The sequence below is a fragment of the Anopheles maculipalpis genome, chromosome 3RL (genome assembly GCF_943734695.1).
Source record: "Anopheles maculipalpis chromosome 3RL, idAnoMacuDA_375_x, whole genome shotgun sequence".
Classification (NCBI taxonomy): Eukaryota; Metazoa; Arthropoda; class Insecta; order Diptera; family Culicidae; genus Anopheles; species Anopheles maculipalpis.
The window spans coordinates 34,363,710-34,387,362 of record NC_064872.1 but is presented as its reverse complement, the minus strand read 5'-3'; the positions used below and the strand labels follow the sequence as shown (position 1 = coordinate 34,387,362).

Sequence of the window (23,653 nt, the reverse complement as noted above, 5' to 3'; positions counted from 1 at the left end):
ATGAAAAGCCCTGATGATGTTTTCTAGGAAAGATATGTACATTTTACAATTGGATACTTATAATAAAAATTGAGCTAAATGTACTAATGAGACACAACGAAAAATGCAAACAATGTAAAACACACCGGTTATAGTGTGCAATGGGAATAGGAAGGCTTGCAAATCAGATAAATTGTTGACAAACCAAACAAACTAAACATGTTTTCAATTGTATAGACACACCCCGGCCTGTAATAATCTGTTTCAATAATTTAGTGTTTCAGCCTCTAAGAATTAGCTAAAATATTTGAATAGAAATACCTTGCATGAGACTTTGAGCGTTTTGCAATCTGACAGTGGTGAATCACAATGTTAAATTTACATTTCAAACCCCTACTAAACCACTTTGCAGCGGAAGCGCACACAAATCCGCTTAAAACCGGCGACCGGTGTGCGAACAAATCTAATCAGCTCAGATTCCCCCGTAAATGAATGATGACCCATTCGCCGTTGCAAAACCACGCTGTGATCAATCCTTAATCGTGGTGAGGGACTAAAATAAAATGTATTGCATACGCATCGGGTTTTTGAAACCGCCAGAATTCAATGTGGTCGATTTTTAACCACCACCACCACCACAGGTAATGAAGGTAGTGCGCGAACATCCATGGTCAGTGACGGTGTTTTTGTGAAGTACCTATCGAAACTAGCAGTAGTGCTTCCCCTGCGTCTGCGAGGGTTCACGAAATAGAAGAAATAAAAAAAGCCAAAATAAAACGACCGACGGCCAACCGATTTCGAGATGAGATTAAATACACGCTCAATTTCAAAGGGCAGGTCGAAATGAGCTTTTCCATTTAGGCAGCGCACTGCCGTGTGCGAGGAAACACACGGGAAGGCAATAGAATCGCGAAAGCTTTTCCTGACGATCGCGATGGAAAAGCGCCAAATGAGATGAGCTCCGATTTTGTGGCTGAGCTCGGACGGGCACTGGATGGGCTTTGGTAGATTGGAAGATTAAATCGCTTAAACCGTCTCATAACTAACGAGAAGCATTGGCGGGGTTCCGGGTATTGCATCGGTTTGTGAAATGAGTTTAATGATGTTCCGAGCTTATTTATGCTTCGAAATGATACCGTGCGCACATGATGGTAAGGTCGCTAGTAACAAACCGGCGGGTTACGTACGATTTGGCGCGACCGTAGCGAGTACGCGTACCCTTTAATCATGGTTAAATCTGTTTACTCTATTACCCGGCAGCAGCTTGCAAGCTTGAAGGATCGGTGAGTGGTTTGCTGGGTGCAACTGCTGCTGAGCCAATAAGGTCGGATAGTTTCATCGAAGCCAAGTTCGTCAAGTTGCAGTGAAGGTTGGTACGGTGACGATAGGGAACAATGTGAAAAGCGCGATGATGTTGATTGATGATGATGATGGTGGCCGTTTGAGAAGCGAACTTCACTGGCAAGTGATATGTTTAGAGTTTATTTTCCTTTCTCGATTGCGTCGATGGGGAGGGATATGTTTGTTTGTTTGTATATTTTTGGATTGGTGGGCTTTGTTTGATTTTCTATATTTTATATTTTTTTGGTTATGATTATTTCTAACTTTGGCTAGTGGAATAATGCTTACTTTGGGGATTTTTCCATTGTATTAAATTTGATGAAAAACTTAAGGCATTTGGGCTAAAAATCATTAATTGAATTAGTTCTTATAACTGTCAACTTGCTTGCGATTGTTTCGTAACGCATTTCTGAGTACTTTGGGTTAATAGAAAAAAAAAATTTTCAAAATAAAATTTACCGACAACTTAAGTATCATTAAAAGCCAGAAATATTCTTTTAATTTATTGGATTCCATTATCACGGTTCATCTTCGTAATAATTATTATTTTGAGATGGCTTGCAGTTGTGAGCTGTATTGAACGTAAATGGATTTGCTCGAAATCTATCTTTAACTTCGTTCTACGAATACATTTCAGCAAGGTCTCCAACGATCTTATATCCGTTTGCTCGCATTCTAACCAGTGGTGGATCAAGGCTCTTGGGTGACGAAAGCAAGGACGTTGCCAGTTTTCTATCCCTTGAAAGGTGAGTATCTTCGAACGACGAGGTACCCAGAAAAGCAAGTTATTAAAGGGTACCGACAGTTCTCCTGAATCTAGCCATACTTATAGATTATCGTTTTCGATAGGTCTTTTACTTTTTCTGACGTTAGATCCAGTCATAATAATTTAAAAAATGTATGTTGCTATATCTTGCTACTATTACAAGGCCTCAACGCTCATTGAGATTCTTTGGGAATGGGAATGTTTTATGAAAGACCCTTTAGATTCAAACGAAAAAAAAAAAACGCTGCCGAGACGAGTTGAGCTGTCTGAGATTTTCTGATAGTCTTTCAATCTAAGCGAAAGCTAGAATAGCTTGCGTGTCAGAGATATAAAGCGAGTTTTGTGCAACAAAATTCGTCTTTTTCGCCTTGTCTCCATTGTCTTGTCATAGAACACTATACGGAGGCAATAATTTGTCCCTTATTAAATCTTTCTGTCCTGCCCTAGAAGTGGAGAAAATGTTGTAAAACTCAAAGCGGTTTTAAACGGCAGTTGGGAAGAGCCTCGCCATTTTTTTTTACTAATTTCTTTGAATAGCAGACAATTTTGCCCGAAGTTATTCCAAATCAATCCATCCAAATAATGTCTAGCTGGATAGTCAGTCCTATCCTGTCGTGTGAGGACGGGCGCAGCTACCACCTCAGCAAGTGGAATGAAAATGCAATTGAAATAAAATTACAAAGAATAGAAAGCTGGGTCCCACGTGATGCTTCACGTGGGACCCGCACTTAAAATACCGCACCGCACTTAAAATACACGTTGTCACCTTTATAGTAAATGTTACAACACGTCCTCAAAAAAACAAAAAAAACATAATAATAACAAATACGCAGTGCATACCCATACTATGTATTGAATCTATTTTCATTGCGTGAATAGCATAATAAAATTTTGATTGGCTGTTCAAACATTCCTACCAATGCAGGGCACAGAAAGCACACCTTTCGAATGGCTCAGAGCAAGATTCCAATTGATCTTACTACATCCAGATTCAAGCGAAGTTGTCGGACCAGGGCCGGTACATTCTTGAGATCAAAACCCTCGCAAATTAATTGAGGTAATGTGTTGCCCTGCAGTCAGCCACCACAGTACGGCAATGGTTGGCTGAGATTGAACAACATCTTACGATGCAATCGGCAGCCCAGCAACAGCAACCGATTGCTCGGGTTTCGCATGCAACCACCCGACGAGTACATTGCGTTGGTTGGGCACTTCGAACGCTTTTCGATGAACCGGTGGAATGTGCATCCTAATGGCCAGAGGAATCAATACAATGCTTAATGTACTCCGTACGCTCTGAGTGCATACCGTGTAAAGTTGAACCTGCTGAAGAGACTGACCTAACCCACGACTTGTGCATGGACTTTTCATTTCCTTCATCCACGGCACGAAAAGGGCGTGCATTTTATTAGGAAGCGTGTGTATGCCCGGATCTGCTTGCGCTTGTTGCATTTTCAACGAGCCGGAATTGTAAGCATCCTTACGAAAATGCTACGTCACGCGTCCGTCTACAGCACGGCAAGCGCTGGTGAGAACAGTTAGTACAAGCGTCTGTCTTTTACTGATTGCCTGCAGCAGTGACTAATCTACCCATGTTCGTAGGTTCCCTGCGAGGGTGTGCTGGTGCGCCAGCATTGCACTGGTGCAATGCAGCATACGACGAGAGAAACTGTGATGAAGAACTGTGTTATTAAAAACGAAATGAACAGGCAGTCTGCTGGAGAAAGGGTATGCATATTCGGTGGAGGCGAAGAAGGAAGGAAAGTATGCAAAACGTTTTGAGAGCTGTTGGAAGAACAGCCGGGCGGATTTACTCTCGGGATGGCATATTGGTAGATGTAGCTTATCGATATTTGCCAGCCGGATTAGATGCGTCTGATCCTGTCTCAGGAGGGTTTCGGAAGTATTTGTGATAAAATGCGGATCGGGAAAAAATATTTCAAATGCTCGGTTGTTTTTCGCCTGTTTTCAGTCGGTATAAAAACTCCATAGAGTGAAGGCCAGTATTAAACAAACGATTAAGAGATATTGAAGCTGTTGTTTTGTTCCTAGATGTATCAGCTTGAAGAGTTGGAGAAGGAATTTATGTTTGGTTTAGATAGAGCTGATATTTTTAGTAGCTTAATCAAAACTTTCCACGAGCAATGAAGATGGATTGCAGTAGAAAGGGAATATTAAACTAGAAAAGATGCAAAAATACACTTCTTAGTCCATTAAATTAAAAGCTGATTGATTCAACATAAATAACCAGAAAAAAACTCAAACGAAATAAAATGTACAAGAAAGGACATATAAAACAATTACCATTCGCTTTTGCTCTCCATTTGGGTCGAAACATAAATATCGTACGTGCTTGGGCCTTGCCTCGGAATGGCACATGCAGGGAAGGATTTAAAAAATTTAAAAATTCCTTCCCCCGCGAACGGCTAGCTTACCGTTAAATGAAACCTTAATTAATTATGAGGCAAATCATTAAAAACAAAAATGTGATCTGATCTACCCAGGGCGTGCGTGCCGGTGTAATATAATCACATCGTGATTTTGGTGTACGTGAATTTTAACTGCCTACCGAATGTTTGCAGAACATGTGAGTGAAATCAAATATTTGCGTTCGCGTTCGCTGTGGCCAACGAGCATGCGAATGCGTGTGAGTGTGTGTATGTGTCAACCGGGTTTGAAATTTCCCGGCTTTTCTTTCCTGATAGGTGGTTTTTATTTCTCGGGTTCGGGAATCGGGCTGGAATGTGGAGGTTTGTTGGAGTACCAAATTTTAATCAAGTTCACATCACTTTCGAACATGGTAGATGGGAAATGGAGGTAGCTAGTGGGTGGCAAGGTGTGTTCCCAGCGTTTCCCCTGTCCACGTGTGTGATTCGCGAACGTGGGGGGGGGGGGATGGGGGGACGTGAACGAAATGAGTATTTAACTTTGGTCTCATTTTTGTTCAGGCCGATTGTGTACGTGGTCGGTACGTGCACTCCTTCGCCTAGAAGGAGTGCTTTTTATATTGTTGGAATTAAAACGATAACAGCAAGAAAAGCAAAACAATATGGCATTTCTCGTCGCTTCATTCCCGAGCACGAAGGATCATCGTGGTGGCGCCGATCCGTACAGGCTGGTTAATGCGTTTAAGCGTGTGGTGGTATGTGTACACATGAGTGGGAAGATTAAATTAAAATGATAATCATATTTTCATCATTCGCGTAATGCTCACCATCATCAACTCATCTGAAGGAACCCGGCTGTACGCTGTGGGAAATTCAACACGGCGTCCACCGTATATTTCTTTTGCCGAACGAAACACATGAATGGGAGGAGCACTTGAGACTGGGTTTGAATTTGAAACCGTTTTTGAGTGAATGGGACACTAAAAAAGTGGATTAAAACAAGAAACCCTTAAAAACAGCGTGATGATTGTGCGTTAGCGTGAACAATGGTGCTGTGTACCCGTTGAGATTAAATTGTATTCTGAACGAGTGTTTTAATTAATGGTTTAACCTCAGTTGGGATAGCAATAGGGTACTCACGAATGCTGCCACTCATGGACACTCTTTAAGCGAAACCATTCACAGGAAATGAAGAAAGGTTTCTCCTATTTGCACTTCATTTGTAACATCACCAAACGCTGAGTGTGCCGAGCGAACTGATAGAAATCATTAACGGTCGATAGCAGTACGGGGCTGTCGAGGGCAACTGTTTGCCCCACAAAAGCTACCCATTCCGAACAATCCATGCTTAGTGTTCCGTCAATAATCAACCCAAACCGTCTGACACATCGACTGGAAGACAGGCAGCACTTGCGTTCTGTTGCTCTCAAAGCCCTCATCTCAAACCTCCCAAGACAGCTACCGGGAACTGCTTGCTAGTAAATGAACGTAGTGTCCTTACCCTTTTTTCTCGTTACTGCTGCTACTAAAGATTCCGAGGAAACGCACGCAAGAGTACACCCGGCTGTGCTCTAACATTAGTCAACGTAGCTGAAGATGCAGTCTTCAGCCGCTGGCGGCGTACGACTGTCGTTTCGTCTGCGAAGCGACTAAAACGACCTCGATTACTCGAGCGAGTGGAAGAAAAATCACTCCGTAAACCACCGCCTTACGACGAATTTTCACCCGCACGGTAGGTGAAACTTGTTTTTGTTGGTACAGCTTAATTAGAACTAATTATAATGGAAATCAATTTTAATTAGACGCCTTCACGGCTGCGTCTTATTTAGTGCTACGCGCGATTGACAGACGAATGCTCGCGTGCTGTTTTTCGAGTGCTCGAGACAGGATGGAATTCGTTTGATGGTGGCACAAGCTTCTTCCTTCTGTGGAACAGGAGAGGTGGATACTCCTTACTGAGCTTTAGTTTTCCGTGTATGTCTCCAGTTTTGGTTTGTTGCTCTGTGAAATAGTGGCTGGTTGTGTATGTGTTTGGTTGATTAATCCACCCGGCGTGCATTGGGACGGGATTTGTACCGCTCTGAAAATGAATGAGGCATGTAGATGTTGTAGTGTCATGTTCTGTTTGAAATATAAATGATCTGTTAAGAGCCGGAAGCCGGTACGACCGATTTCAGTTCGAAGTGAGTGATGATGAGCACCCGTTGGGAATATTTCTAGTCGATGAAATGTTTTGTCTTTCCACGTAAGCATCTGTTGAATTATAAAAGTATGGGATGCAGATTGAACACCGACATCGGTTGCACAATGTTTCGTGGTGAAATTGTACTGTGTTGTGTGAACATTTTTTGATGCTTAAATGATCTGGAAAAGCGAAGACTGACGCAAAATTTGAATAAGGTTTAATGACTGTTAGAATAAATTTTAATAAAGATTAATAATCAAAAAACTACTTCCCTAGGTCATGAACTGGAATTTTAAAACGCAATCCAAAATACCATGTTAGTCGCACGGTTAAAAAGGTCTACAAGACAATCTCTAAAATAATCGTACACACAATTCAAATCAAAACACACGGTGTCGTCACTGATCGAGTAAAACATTTCTGCTCGGCACGCTCTATCTCACACGCAAAGCAACTATTTTTGATGAGCTTAGGCGTTCGTTTGCCGGGTCACACTTCCTCGTCGTTCACACGAAGTGAAAGTGACAGTCACAAACAAAATAGCAAACGAGCCCATTGGTAGCCAGTATCAATCTCGAAACGGGAGATAAGCGCCGCCGGGAGGTTTGCTTGCTCAAGGGCAAGGTTATCGCGTTGACGTGATTACGAGTTCACGATCAGTGGACGGTTTTCGGGTGATGTCGAGGCCTTCAACCGTCCATGTTGCCGCAGTCTGTTCGAAGCCATCGCGAGTGCTGTCTGCTTTCCGTTAAGCATATAAATAGCAAAAAAGTAGAAAATGTTGCCACGGATAGCATTGGCCAGGTTGGTGAGCCGAACCGGTGCCACCATCGGTACATCTGTAAGCAGTTACTGTACCGCACCGAAGGATCCATCTTTTGCGACGGTCCAACCCAAGAAGATCAACTACGAGCGAATCGGGATCGTTGGTGTGCCGTTCGATAAGGGGCAGCGAAAGAAGGGTGTTGGGCTGGGCCCGAAAGCGATCCGAGATGCTGGCCTGATTGATCACATCCAGGAGATATCGCCCAAGCTGAATATAAAGGATTACGGTGACATCCAGTACGAGGCACTCAACTTCAATGGGCGCAAAGTGGGCAACATGAAGAAGCTGGAACATGTAGCTAGCTGTAGTCGCAATTTGTCCCACCAGGTGACGGAAGTGCTCGATGACGATCGGTTGTGTATTACGCTCGGTGGAGATCATGCGATCGCGATCGGCTCTATCGATGGGCATCTGCATCACAGCAAAGATGTGGCCGTGATTTGGGTGGATGCTCATGCGGATTTGAATACGAACTCAACCTCACCATCGGGAAACATTCACGGCATGCCGGTAGCGTTGCTTGCCCGTGAGCTGTGTGATTACTGGCCGTACATACCGGGCATGGACTGGCAGGAACCGATTATCTCCATCAAGAATCTCGCCTACATTGGATTACGGTCGGTGGATCCGTACGAGCGGGCGATCATCGAGAAGTTCGGCATCAATGCGTTCGGTATGCGTGAGGTGGAGAAGTACGGCATACGTGAGGTGATGCGTATGGCGCTGGAGCGTATCGATCCGGAAGGGCAGCGTAGCTTGCACGTGAGTTACGACATCGATTCGCTGGATGTACTGGAAGCTCCCAGCACGGGCACGAGTGTGCGTGGTGGGTTAACGTTACGCGAGGGCATCTACATCATGGAGGAAGCGTACGGCACGGGACGGCTGGCAGCGGTCGACCTGGTGGAGGTAAATCCGGCCATCGGAACACCGGAGGATGTACGGCGCACGGTGGAAGCGGCCGTACATTTGCTGGTAGCTGCATGTGGCCATAGCCGAAAGGGTGACATCGCCGATACGCTGGATCTGATACAAAAGTGATGAAGTGTAACCAAAATACCCCATAAACTGCCATAAACCCTTTTTTCGTATTGCTTGTGTGAGCAACTAAATACACTTTGCTTTATGTGTGCCATTTCATGTTCGGGCCGGAACGTTCGTAAAGTCTTAGTAAAGAAAACTACATGCAACTACCACACAGAACGGATGGAAGAAACTAATTGTTGCGGTTCTGATCGTCAAACACGAGCACTCTGTCGGAAGCGGTTTGTCGGACCAACTTTACCAACTGTACGGGGATGGGTATTAATTCGTGTGGCTTGGAGGTTTTGGTCAGTACGTGCAACCGGTTCAATGGTGGATCATTTTGTAGCTACGCAAGGGCGTAACGAACCTTTCCAAAGCTTTCTGAAATTTCTCTGACTCAGGACATAAATTTCTAAAAAAAAAAAAACACTAAATACTGCGAGAGCAAACGGGTTGAGATTGGAAGTTAGTGCGTTGGGTACGAAAGTGTTATTAATCGAACATTCCACACTGTTACGGGCTTAAGGTTTTGCTTGAGGTCTATATTTCCATTCGATTTCGAGTAGTCGATATTCATTCTTCAACTTCAAACGATTGGAGTGAGTTAGAGCGAGAGAGATCGTTTGCATGCATTGAACTTCCTCAAATGCATTGATGTTTGATGCAAGCAGTGGGCAAAAGACAACCCTGGAACGATCCAGCAGCATTTCGGGGAGAAGTTGGTTGGTTTTGGAAACCGAAAAGACACACTCGGGAGCTCGGGCGAACGATGCGTTGCGAGCAGGACCGCTTTGCGGGAAGTACCTGTGCTAGTTGTGGTTTTGTGTTTGCCGGTTCCGGCAAACCAAAACCGAAACAAAGCGAAACCTAACCGAGCCGTCTGGACGCACTTGATAAAAGGTAATTTATGATTTCCTGCTCGAGCCCGAGATGGTGCAGGACGGAAAACATTGAGAGTATTATTTAATGTTTCCTCACGCCCAGCACGCCCGGACACGGTCAGTCCCGTCTGTGTAAGGGTTGTGTATGAATGCTGCGGTTTCTGACCTCCACTTGCCGCACGGTCCTTCGGCGGATTGCGGGGTTGGTAAGTCTAGTTTTTGAGAGAATGTGTGTGTGTGTGCACGTACGATATGTGTTGCCAAATTAGAATTTAGACTTTTATTGCTGTTCTCCGGTGGGGTGGTCTGTTCGATGGAAGATGTTGTCCCGGGAGAGGTTCGTCGGAGGGTAACATTGTTCCACTGGGAAGGAAGTGGTGTTGCGGGTAAAATCCAATTTGAAAGCTTCCATTGAAAGGTGTTTTTGTTTTCTCTTTTCAAACGTAGCAAATGGATATATTACTGGGTGCATGCTCAATTTGGGGACAATGTTTCACGAAAAACACTGTGCGATACGTGTGGGCAGACGTATGTGCAGTTTTATGGTTGCACACGGATATGTTGGAATTTGGCAATGTTGAGATGTTTTTCTTGTTTTCACACTAATCGTTAAATGGCCAAAGCATTCGGTCTGTAGCGAAATTGGTAAGAAGTGTGTGGTGGAAACTGACGGTGTGTGTGTGTGTGTGTGTTTATGATGACTTCTTTTGTTGCTATTTTCTGGTACCGGGCAGCATGAGCGACACCATTTTCCATTCGAAAGAGGTCGTACAAGATTTATTATTGCCCTTGTCGCAACGTTTTTCCCCCAACGTTCCTTGGAAGCCGTCGAATCGTTGTGTGAGGTTTTCAGTACCAAAAGGAAGACTTTCAGAGGAGCTTGCGTCTTTCGGCGTCACCGTCTGCTAAAAATGACTTTATTTTACATCGAGTACCAGACCAGCATCCAGGTCTTTAGTTTATATTTCTACATTTCGGTGCCATAATTTATGCTTAGCACAGCCCATCAGCAACCATCAGAGTGCTAAATGGAGCTGTAGTTTTTGTCCTTGGAAAAAACAAACACAATTTTAATGCGATCGCTTTCTCGTCTGGCATTGTCTTCGATTGGGTTGGCTTACGCTCACAAATCCCCGTTTTTTTCAGAGCTCTTTCCCAACTGAGAATACCCTGGTTGGGCTTTACGGAACACAATGGATTGGACGGATGTTGTGAAGAAAGTCACTTTTCACCTTGCACTATCCTTAAAATGACTCTTCATTAGAAGGCTCGTAGAACAATGAGTGCTTCTTCGGGGTGGGTCAGAAGAATGGGTTAAGGTTGATGAGTATGACCTTTCCGGCAGGTGATGGAAAATGAAGGTTCTGTGTTACTGCCAGCTGGCTGCCACGCAGAGGCTGTGGTTTGTGTGCTGCACACCGGATGCTAGTTCCACTGTCAGTGGGTGACGATGTGGGACAGTGACAACCACAAAACAAGCATATTATCGTCAGAAAGTTGGCCATTTGGTGGTGTCTCTGGGTGTCTTCTGGGAAGGAGTAAAATGTTCGTTCAGGTTCAGGCACACAATGTACACAAAAGGAGGCGTGCGAGCGAGAGAAAAAAAGGTCAAAACTCATTACAAGTGTAATCTCTCGTCATAATAATTAATTATCTTCACGCAAACGGAGTGCTCCAGTCACCCGTATCGCTGACGGTGAGGTTGATGGAGCCAAGCAGTGAAAGGGTACCCGATGCTTGGCGGCGACATAACAACGTTCCTGCATTGGTCTGTCACCTACCATCATCAAGGAGCATGTTTGGGTGTAGGATTCGGTGAGCATTCTTCTGGGATGGCGGTTGTCAAGGTATGATATCGTTTGGTATCTTGAGTCAGCAGAGACGCAAGAAAGTGTTCGGGAAAAACGAGGTAAGTTGGTTAGTGGGTAGAAAGAAATGACATCTCGCAAACCGATATCATTTACTTGTTTATGGTCAACCATTTATCAACGGGTCCATACGGGCGACGGCGGTATGAAGTTTGGATTTAGCTTCTTGGAAGTATTTTATCACAGAAAGGGTACAAATGGATGGTGTTTTTTCAGAGAAAAATGAGTAATAAAAGTAATGTAGCTATCATTCCATTGCTCATTACCTAAACAAGAGAGTTAAGAGCAGGGAAAGTGGTTAATTTTTTTTTGCTTTAGATTTTTTATTAGAGTTAGTGTTTATAGGAAATTTGAGCGTTACATGCGCTGTCAATTGTACATTGTAAATTATTATTTATCCAATATGTTTTCTTTCGACGCTTGTTATCAAATAATACAACTTGTAAAAAGAAGACATTTTAAAGTATCACCTACCATATTCTTTCCTGAAAAAAGTTGAATATTTCGTAAGTAAAATTTAACCAATACACCTGGACAACAAACTAGTGTTGGGCAATGGGATCCGGATCGGATTTTGGGATTCGATCCTTCCTCGGACCAATCCGGCGATCCTTCCTTGCATTGCCTAGATTCCGAGTCCGGATTGGGATCCAACACAAGCGTCCGGATTCGGATCCTGCAGGATTGGGATCCTTCGAGACTAGGATCCTTCAAGGATTGGGATCCAAAAAAAATTCAGATCTCAGATTCGGATGTGTCTAAATTGGAGACTGGTATTCGGATTTAAAGCGGTGTTTACATTATATAATCACATTAAATATAATCAGCCGCGTTTGTTCACGAACGCTGTGAAACGCTGTGAAGAAGAGTTGAAGGTTTTCAAACCCTGAAAGCTGACTCTTGCGGTATTCTGTAAGGTTTACCGTGCGATTGTATTGTTATCTTGTTTTTTTACCACTTAAAGGTGGGGCAAATAGTATAATATTGGAATTGGCTCCCAACGATACCACACAAAATTGGAAAAAGTTCCGACAGGTAGAAGCGATCCGGAATCGTAAAACCGTTGTAATTGTTGTAACTGTTCGCAACCGTTTGAACCGAAAGGGTCTTTAAAAATAAAGCACTGACACTTGTAGTACAGTTCATCTACACACTTCTGTTGGAGCCGGGCGCATACTTAGGGGACTGACAGCTCCGGACGATTCCGTACAATTCCTATGATTCCGGCGGTTCTGATGGTTTCGATGATTCTTTCGGTTCCTATGTTTCCGTACGATTTCGTTCAGTGGATATGATTCCGACTGTTTCGACAAGTTTTGGATGAAACCGTCGTTTACATTTCTATGGAATCAGAACTGGGAATCATAAGAGGTGGAACCGGCCGGAACCGTATTTGTAATCCAGCACACCCAGTACTAATAGCGCCTGTCAATGGTTGGGAATGGGGAAGCTTGTAGCAAGAGGTTGAATGGGTTGAGCTCTTACTACAATCTTACTTACAGCATAATTGAGAAGCACTAAAATCGTGAGAAGGTTAAAGACGAGGATCGTTCGGGGAGACCACCCATCTCGACCGACGACGCCTACGTTGCCCAAATCAAGGATTTGGTGGTCAACAATCGTCGGTTGACGATACGAGACCTTTCGGACTTCCATCCGGCGAAAGTGGCTCCCATACGGCCATCATTTTTGAGTTTTTCACAACAACTGGCACCCATATTGTTCCGCAACCGCGGCACGGTCGGCTGATTTGGCCAGATTTGGCACCAGCCGACAGCTGGTTGTTCAACAAGCTAAAGCGGCCGCTTCGGGGACACCGTTTCGACACTATCGAGGAGATAGAAGTCGCAGCGACGGTGAAACTAAAGGACATCCCCGTATCCGCGTTTTCAACCTGTTTGGAGGAGTGAGAAAAGAGGTGGAAGAGGTGTATTGCTTCGGAAGGGGATTACTTCGACCTTCATTTGGCCTAATAAAAAAACCATTTAAGAAAAAAGCACATTTTGAATTGTTGAACGAAAAATCTATTTTTATAATCACTTTTAATTTAACTAAAGTTTAAGCATCATTAAACTGTACTTTAAAACATCAAAACCAACGGAAAAAAACAACATAAAACAATACCATCAAAACCTCACTTATCAAAACATTCAAACATGTTCAAGTAATGTACATTGTTTGATTGGTGCCATTACACGTTAATGTTAGCATGATTATTATTGAAGCATACCGAAAATTCTCATTCAGCAAAGTCAATAATAATAACGTTGATATGCATTTTCGTTTGATTTCGCTTTTCATTTTCCTATGTGTTTTCGTTGCATATTTCATCCGCCTGCTGCTCTCCATTAAGTGGGCTGGACCGGAATGACCTTTTCAGCATTTCATACACTCGAACCCTCCATAACGGAATGGAAAGTTTCTCCTGAGCAGAAGGCACAAATGGCACAGTAAGCAGCTGGTACACTAACCGTACTGCAGCCGGAACGGTTTTTGGTCGTTTAATTTTTGATACCTCTTCGGTGGAACTCACTTTCATCGAGTGCTTTTCTTCGTCAATCACAACTTCATGCGGTTTTGCCACGCTCTCCTTTACCGCCAGGTCTGCGCCGTACCTTATGCTTGCTTTCGTAGTAGGTAAACCATTTTCGCTCGTTTTGCAAACGAAATTCATTTGATGGAATGAAATTATATGCCTACGTTTGGGGATGGTTTAATTTTTTTTCTTTCCATATCACCTTCACAGCACGGGGTTTCTTTCGTGTTGGAGGAAAATCGAAATAAAATGAAATCGCCTCTCAGGTTGGCCTAATGTCATTCGAACGGAGCTCGGTACGGAGCGGTGCCGTGAAATGCTAATAAATATTTTTTTCATTTCTGGTTCATTTCCATGGAAAAGCTGGCTACACAGTATCCGGTCGCTTTCCCTTTTCGTTGGCAGTATCCGGTAGCCGTACCTTAAGCACAACGATTGAACGATCCCGTTCCGGGGGTGGGCGTCGGGAGTTGTTCGCCAAGTTTACAAATCGAGCTCATTATCCAGGAGTTGCTTCAGTTATCATTCGTTTTTAGGCCAACTCGTCGTAATCATACACCATTGTGGTCCAGAGGCTGGAAAAGACATGACGGTTTTATATTCTTTCCCATTTCTATCGCTGTGGGACGGTCGGTTCAAGAACTGGGGGAGCTTTTCTACGTATGTGGCCAGGAAGTTCTGGCTTCGTAAGTTTGCACTCGGTCAGTTGGCTTGCTCGCTCCACCAACCATGGCAGGCGGCATTTCATTGTTTATGAATAATTTATCATATAATTGATAGCGGTCTGTTGGAGATTAATGGAATAGCCGTGTTTGCTTTCAATATAGATAAACAGTGGCAAACGAGAACTGTCTTTGAGGATTGGATTGTTTGGTAGATGGATTTTTTGTTTTCCACTTTTGTTTCTACTCACCGCTGGCCATGAGGGAATGCGTGGGCAGGAAATCGATGGCCGGAGGATGCTGGTCACTGGAGCTTACGAATCAAGTGACATCCGTAATGAAAAGATGTGTGTTGTTGTAGATGCTGTGACCTTCGTCATTGACATGGGGGGGCTTTTAAGTTTTGTTATTGTAATGTTTTGTATTCCAAAGCAACAAACAAAAACTCAACAAACAAAAGTTCGAATAAGTAACTGAATAAGTGCTTTCGCCTGTATTGACAGAACATTTATCATCGATATGAATGGTTGTGGGCGTTCGTGGGGATCATTTCACAACACTGTTTGTGATATTGCGATGTAATGGAAACGATATGGCACGATTATTGCGTAGGCACGAAATGTCAAGCGTGAGAAATGGTTTACGGTAAAAATAGAAATATCAAACATCAAATGAATTGTTACGGGGACTTCACCGAGCTGGGTGTCACGATGGAAATTTGTCAAGGGAATATTGAAAACGATCATCTCTAGACCTTTGAAGCTTGGTAATGGAGTACCGTTTGGACTCTTTTTGTTACAAGTTTGATTCGACAGTTTTGTTTGTTTTGGCGTTCTACTCCAGCTGTCCATCGTCTTTTGTATGATGTTTATTTTGTATAGATGCACTTGAATTATTTTGAGGTTTACCAGTAAACACATTAATTATAGATAAAAAGGCTCATTCGGAAGACTGAATTTTTTATTCTTTTTGTTTAAAGTCCTGCTCACCTTCCCGGTGGCATAACCCTTTAGGAATATCGCCAAGGTTTGTTGTTGTTTGTTGCTAATTTCAAATTTTTTTAGTTATAATACACCATGTTAAACCTTTCGCCTTTGGTTCAAGCGTCCCCCTCCGCTGGTTGACTCTGCACGATCACTCGTTTGGTCACTCACTCTTCGCTGTCGTTAGCGAATCACCTCTGCTTCAAATGGGGAGCTCGTCCGCAGCGGCTCCTGCAAAAAGGATCAAATGAAAGTGTTCATGAACTGGATGGAGGGGGATGGGGATGTCTTTTTCTCACCACGAACAGGAGCCTCTAACCACAAGCAGGAGCCTCACGAGTCAGGGTATCTATCCCCATCTATTAGATCTTTGTGTCTAAGCCAGTGTTGGAAACTTTGATAAGGTTCCCAACACCCTGCCAGTTAGAAGGCGAATAAAAGAAAAGGAGAGAAAGAAGAATCAGAAAAGGCCAGGACGATCCTGCCCTGGGATCGTCGCGAATAAAAAAGTGAGAACAACGATTCGGAACGAACACAAGAGTGTGATAAAAGCAGACTTTTGGGTTTTCTTCCATTAACTAAAGTCATCACTAATAAAATAGAAAAGCAAAAGAAGTCGTGTCTCGTTTTTTAGCAGCCAGCTGGGGCCGCTGTATCAATTTCTTAATCCATGCTTGAAACTGCTAGACAGTCGACGATCAACTTCCACCGGACCTCTCAGCAACAACAGCGATCAAAAGATGTTTCTTTTCAATCCTCAATCCGAGAACCGTATCAAACCAGTATTTTATCAAAACAAAATAGCAGTTGATCGTCTTGATTGATCAGAAAGATCTTAAAACTACAGTTATTTCTGTTTACAACACTTAAGGCCATTTCTTTGACGATACATCGTTGCGCCGTTATAATTAATAAAAAAATAAGTAAATAATGTCTGAAATATCCGTTAATTGTCGTAGCGAAGTGAAAGAATGAATATAATGTAAGTGTAAGAATCAACTAAAATTTAATACGTTAACTAAATTTATACCTGGCACATTGAGTTTGACAGCGTTGGCGTCGGGTTCGGGGTGTTTGGCGGGCTCAGTCTCGGGAGTAGTGAAGTCGCTTTCGCTGCTGCGGGATAGAGCTTGTCGATCATCCTTTGATTGGACGTTGACTAGATTGAGCTTGGAATGTCATTGCTGGAATGCACTGGAGAGCACTGTACACAGTCAAATAAATGTTCGTGCTGTCTTAACGATGTTTATTTGTTCGTTACAGTCCAGACCATAGCAAAATGATCAACAATAGATCAGCCACAACACCACAATAGCCGGAATTCGGATGCAACCAACCACCATCATTACAATAGCCACCGCAATAGAACCGGACCATCAGCCACGAATACATCATCATCATCATCATAACCATCATCATCACCATCATCATCACCATAACCGAGTATGCCCGGGATAAGGCAAAGAATAAGGAGGAAATGCCTTATCAATATGATTATAAAATTTACTCAACACAAGCGGTGTTGACAATACGGCACTGGACCGTCATTATTAATTATAAATAAATAAATAAATAAATAAATAAATTTATACCTACACATAATTTATTTTGATTGTTATAAAAAGTTTGTCTATTTCGTCAAGGCAAACATTAATGAAGTCTTCTTCCAAAAGTATGAAAAGTGAACTAGATGAAATAAAAAAACTTTTTAATTAGTAAATTTTTTCCCATTTTTCCGTGTCACCATAAAAAGAAAACGCTGAATAGTTTTTACATTTCCAAGATCGATCAATCCCACTTAATAGGTTTGCCGATGAAAAGAAAACTATGCAGATGATTCTAACAAAGAAATCCTCGCCCGGAATCCATCCTTCAAGACGAAAAGCGCCAACAAAACAATGGGACTCCTGCTGGTTTAAAGAATAGCTCCATATTCTTATGAATTTTATGCATCCACCGTAACTGAGGGACACTTAGTATTCGCTGCCATTCGGTGTGAGTTTGCTGAAGAAGATTTACGACGCGCCGCGAGAACATTTGTATTCGCCATCTTCTCCTTTCGCAATCGATGGGTGGTACTCGTTTCTTGCGTTTTGTTTCCTTGCGCTATGAGAACAAAAAAGGCATGGCCAACAATTCGAGACTATGTTTAATAACCTGAACCGGAAGCTGGACATCCGCAGGCATTGCCGGACAGCGATGTCCTAATGAATCGCCCGAAGCTAGGCGGAACGGATAATAGGGAAGCGAGTTGATGAAGCAGTTCTCTCGTTAAAAAAACGGTATAAAGAGGCTAAATCTGGTAGAAAATCTGTTCCTTGTTTTTTTTTTAGATGAATGTGTGTTTTTGTGTGCGCCAGTGAATTCTGTTTGGATGATTCACTCCATCCCACCAGTGCCACATGATGCTTGTCGGAACGTCATTGATGTGGAACAAATTGAAAAAATCTGTTCATAAATTACGGCCCACTTCAAACGGGCTTCGCCGGTATTTCTTGCGACGACGGTGACGAAGGTCGTGGGAAAAGTTACAGAAGAGATCCGGAGTGAGAGAGAGGCAGTTGGTTTGCAGAAAAGTTTGTCCTAATTGGAAAAATATGCATCCTATCCTCCATCCCAGCCATTGGATGCGTTTGGAGGAAATGTTTTTCCCTTCTTTGTTTGGCACTGTTTCTTTCCATGCCTTATTTCACTCACTTCGCTTCGGTGGCTCGTTTCCGGTCAGTCTCCGGCGTATCAGTTCAGGCATGCATTCTGCAAATGCAGCGGGAAAACAGATCGGTGTGCAAAGTTTCGTACTTCTCGCCATGCTCAGTGAATCTCATCAGCAACAGCAGCATCACCATGCGCAACTTCACCAGCGGCCGGCTTGCCTCGTGGTTGGAAGGATTGGCCCATTCTTTCAACCCATATCATCTTCGTTATTCGTTTAGGTTTTCCTTGGCTTCTTTTCTACGTGTGTGTGCTGAATTTTGACAGCTAAATTTCAAGCTCAATAAAAAGGGTAATTTATCGTTGTTAAATGTTTGGTAGCCCCGTCGTCATCCTTGGTTCCGGATCCAGTGTGCCAGTCACGTGGGTTGATGTGCTTTCGTGCCGTTAAGAAAATGAAGCTATTCCAGCGGTTATAAACACACACACACACACACACACACACACACACACACACACACACACACTGCCGCAGTCCCGTGCAGGCCATGAATCGAGAATGGGGTTCCTGGTTCCGTTTGGCAGGCCAGTTTGCACTTGTGAGGAAGCAAAAGGGTACGTGCAGATGAAGGCAAGAAAAACCTCGTCACTAACGCTATCGTTGACACTTTCGATGAAACACTCGCCGCTTCCGAGCACGAACACTCGATGACTGACTTCCGGGACGTCTGTGTGGCACGTGTGTGTGTGTTTCTGTAAGTGAGCCCACGTCGGCATGAAGCTGTGTGTATGTGGGGATGTGTTTGTGGTGTGAAATTTTTATGATGAAAGATGATTGATGTTTCTCGAAGGAGAGTACCACCACACAAAGCTTGTAACTTTACGGGTCGCGTGCAAGGACGACAGGGGTTGTAGCTTTGGCGTTCGGGGTCGTAACGATGGGCGCCTGCAACGATGGATCGTTCGATTGCAGACGGAGTTTTGCAGTGCAGAAGTTGTGCAAATATTTACACCGGAGAGTTCGCTTAAAATTTAATGTTTACTCAAAAACCCATCCGGATGGGATGGCAGGATGAAAACATAGGATGTTGGCACCGGCGGGGTAGTGAAAGAGGTGCAGACAGCGTGGTGCTATGTGTGCTAGCACAGGGCAGAGTTCGACAGATGTGCTTGTGCGGCAAATGTACGGGGAATCATGTCGAAGGTGATAAGTGAAGTAAAATAATAAACAATTTATTGCGTTAGGTTACACGTAGCGATATTGATTTTAAGGCATAAATTTCATGTGTTGGATAGTAGCAAATTTTTTGTAAGTCGTAGAAGTTTATTGTAAGGGTTGCTATTAATTTGTTAGTGAAACATGCTTCCTTGCCATGGATAAATTTAATCATGCACTACTTCTGCTTTCAGAGAATGAGAGCTGGCTGGGCCGATCACGAGGCATTGACCGTTTTATTTACGTTGTAAAAAGTTACTTTTGGTTGTTATTAGATATGTTGGATTCCCTTCGTGGTATTAGGGGTGGCTTGTGAGGTATCTCTCCCAACCCCCTGTCTCGTCGGAGGGCCTACGCATCCTAGCATATTAAAGTCCCGTAGAATGCCAGGACAGAAGGACAATCATCCGTCCCTAACAAGGACAACAGACGCTAGTTGTATTAACCTTCAAGAGGTGTCGGACCTTACTCGTATCAGGGCGGTATTGCTACATACACTGACAACAGAACCTTGCATGAATATACTGTCGTTCGAATCTCAACGTGGTATGAGGCAAGGAGACGGACTCTCCTTTTTGTTTCATCCGATCACTCCAATTTCTTGGTACGTTCGTATCTTCGGGCAACAACGTAAACAGCGAAATCCGAAGGCGCATTGTTCAGGCGAATCGTGCCTACTACGGCCACTACAAACTCCTGCGATCCAGAAGACTCCAACAACACATAAAATGTACGATTTACCGCACCTTGATACGTCCGGTAGTCCTTTACGGGTACGAGGCTTGGCAAATGCACTCGCCATCTTCGAACAGCGGGTGCTAAGGACTATCTTTGGTGGTGTGTGCGAGCAGGGCGTGTGGCGAAGGAGATTGAACCACGAGTTAGCTGAGCTGTTTGGCGGTGCTGATATCCTGACAGTAGTCAAAGCCGGAAGGATACGTTGGCTGGGGCACGTGATGAGTATGCCGGACTCATGCCCCACCAAGAAGGTGCTTGTCAGCGACCCGTTCGGCACGAGGCGTAGAGGAGTATAGCGAGATCATTGGCTGGATCAAGTGGAGTTTAATCTTTCGGAGATCGGATGCAGTCGTGAATGGAGGACTGCAGCCCTAGACCGAGTTTCTTGGAAACTGATTGGTGACCTGGCCATGTCTACTCAACGTGCGTAACCCCGAGCAGGCCAAGAAGAAGAAGAAGATATGTTGGCTTTTTTCCAAGACGAGATATCTTCTTATAACAGTTTCTTGTGCCATTTAGAATACCGGTTATTCGACAGTCAGTCTGTAAAATCCAAATCCCGGGTTACCGCGATCAGAGAGCATGAATTTCGAAATCTTAAATCAAAGATTCAGAAACCAAAACAATAAATCCGGGATACTATAGTAGAAACACTGGGGTTTTTATTAAGGGTTCCAGGATCCAAGAATAGGGATCGGCTCGATAATCGTCTGAAAAATCGTTTAATGAAATTCAGAAGTAAATATCATCAGAAAACAGAAGAAGACATAGAAATTATTATTATAATGACACTTAAATGTATTTCAATTCGAAAAATTCCATAATCTTTTCTATGAAACATTGTAAATGCTAAATAAATGTTGTTCACCATGCCATTTTCGTGATCAGACCACTCCCCATACAGTGTTTCCAATTTTCGTAAAGCAGCAAATTAGGTCACATCGTTCTACGAGCAACCCGAACTAGTAGACAAGAGCGACGCGTTTCTCTGCCTCGTGCCCGAGATAAATGGTTGCGTGGAAAGGAGGCAGCGAAATTAGTGATCCTGCTAATGGTGCCTACGGAAGCCCGGGCCCGGGCTGATAACGAACTATCGCTCCATTGAGCGGAATAAATGCCGAACCACATGAACGTCCCCGGCACGACGAATCCGACATTCAGCGGTATACTCATTAGCATACGCGATCCACATTTCAGCCTCCAACATTTCGGTTGCATTCCAACGCGACGCGGTGGGACTAATGTGGTTGCTTCGTTCTAAATAAGCTTCCTTTATCGAAAAGGGGAGCGAGGCTACCATGCGAGAGATGTGCACGGGATGTAATGCGAAGGATGCGACCGGCAACTACACTTATGTGCTCCATTAATGCCGAAAGAAGGTCGTATCTTTGGCACACTCGTGTCATAGTTTTGTGCGCGCCAAACATGCACATGTGTGAAAAGGAAACTGGAAAATAGTTTCGCCAGAAAAAAAAAAAAACAACAAAATGGGGCAACATCGTAAAGGATGCTTAAAATCGCCATCATTCCAACTCCATGGCGTTACCGATCGGAGTCGGCGGACTTTCGACGGTGAACAACAATTGGGTGAATGTTTTTATTTTGAACCGGTGTTTTTTTTTTTGCTCTTGTGGTAGTTGTTACCCACCTCGGCCACAGTCTTGATTTATGCAAAACCGCAATGAACCTGAAAATTAAATTTTATTTCAATTAGCAATTAATTACACATGTACTTAATTGAATTTATGTTCTACACGCGGAACGCGTCGCTGAATGTCCGGTATTGGGAATGCTTGCGGATCTCGGACACACGCGGACACCCATGCCCCGGGTCGTGCTGTGCTGCACCTCCTCATTGCCTCACGCCGTTCGAACGCTGGGCGCAAATATCGGATTGCCGCACGATTCGAGTTGCAGCAATACGAGGCTCCAGTTAGCTCCGCGCACGCTTTAAGCACTCGCATGAGTGGATTTTATTTTTATCTCACTCTTCTCTTTTCACTTTCACAAGCCCAGCCGTGTGAGCTCACAGGGCGGTTTCTATTTACCTGGCTGATTACGCACCGGGCCAGTTGCATTTTCCGTCGCTTCACATCGCGTTCGATATGATTTATTGTCCCCCGGTTGTAGCGCGGTGGTACGTTGTGGTGGAAAATAATCTGTTGAGTTGGCGAGAGTATTTAACTCGGTTTGGTTTGCCGGGAGAGCACCGAGTGGAAGAGTGTCAAACGGCTGTGAGGAAGGATAGCGTGGCCGGAAATAAAGTGCGAAAAAATCGAGTGAGAAAATAATAAAAGCATATTTAAATTATAATTTACGACATTTTGATGTTTGCTATGTTGGGTTTCGGTTTGGCTGTTTCTCGCAGTGAGGTTACTGTGAGGTGGGTTTTTACGAGGGTTGTACTTTAATGTTATTGTTGGGCAATTGTTGAATGGTTGATCGAACCAAACAACTTTTTGGTGCAATTTTTGGGAATGTCCTATGAAATCTCTCATATTGTAAATAATTGTTGTAACTTGCAAAGTTTATTTGATTTGTTTTAGAATAATCTTCTTAAATAAATTCTAGACAAATTTTTAATTTAATGCTTCAACATGCATTATATCATATTGCAAAAGTAATTTACATGCTCTGAAGATGTGCTATGTTTAATGGTAAAATTGATTGATATTAAACTTTAATTTTTAACCGAGTTTGCCAAGAATAAGACAAAGAACAAGGAGGAAATGCCTTATCATTATGTTAATATGATTAAATCATCCCAAGCGGTGATGATAATGCGGCATTATACCATCTTAATTAAATATAAATAAATAAATAAATCAACTTTATGTTTTTATTACAAACAAACTACTTGCTAACTAAGATATCCATTTCCCATTTATTCCACTTGTATAATGCTGTAGCAAAAGCCAAATTTTCCTAACGACTTCATTTCTTAACAATGAATCGACAAAAGCAGTGGTCCTTTGCGTACTAATGATCCGTCGTTTGGGCAAGTAGCCCACAATAAAACACGGATCGTGCGGTCTAGTATTCGCCTTCGGTGTAGTGTGTATTTCAGGACATTTGCATAGAGAATTAGAAACCACAATTAATCTTTCCCATTCATCGACATAAACATTGGTTCAGCTCGTTCTACCTGCCCTGTTGCACATTTTATGCTTTTCCAATAACCGAATATCCGATTACCGATTTACGCACGCATACCCGAACGTATGCAAAGGCGTTTCGACTAATGGCGAACAATATCCGGCAGGGAGCTAATGAAGCTGTTTTATAGCTTCAGCTTAGTAGCAAATCTTGCCTGCCGCAAGAACGACACCTTTGTGTACGCACCTGTCGAGAAAACCACGTTGTATAATGTTATTTACGCCAAAATGTATCATTAATAACACTAAAATATAATGCGCTTTAACTAAGAATCGCTTCCTCGTGATTGTAGAATACATTTGAAAACAAAATTTTAATGAGTTTTGGGTGATTTATTAAAAAAAATCAAATGATACAATACGGTGTGTCCTCTTATGTCATTAAACCTAAAATAATAATTTAAATAATAAAGTAATAAAATTTGTAAAAAGATTTTTTTCAATGAATCGAA

General features: G+C 43.1%; 1 protein-coding gene across 1 annotated transcript; it reads left to right on the top strand.

The window, feature by feature from the left end:
- The first annotated feature begins 7,436 nt into the window (after window positions 1-7,436).
- Window positions 7,437-8,572, top strand: LOC126564912 (arginase, hepatic). The gene has a single exon (XM_050222037.1). The coding sequence runs from the start codon at window positions 7,437-7,439 to the stop codon at window positions 8,523-8,525; it is 1,089 nt and encodes a 362-aa protein (XP_050077994.1). The 3' UTR covers window positions 8,526-8,572.
- The last annotated feature ends 15,081 nt before the right edge of the window (window positions 8,573-23,653 follow it).

Excerpts from the sequence above, each read along its gene's own strand:
- LOC126564912 (XM_050222037.1), top strand. The coding sequence starts at position 7,437 with ATGTTGCCACGGATAGCATTGGCCAGGTTGGTGAGCCGAACCGGTGCC.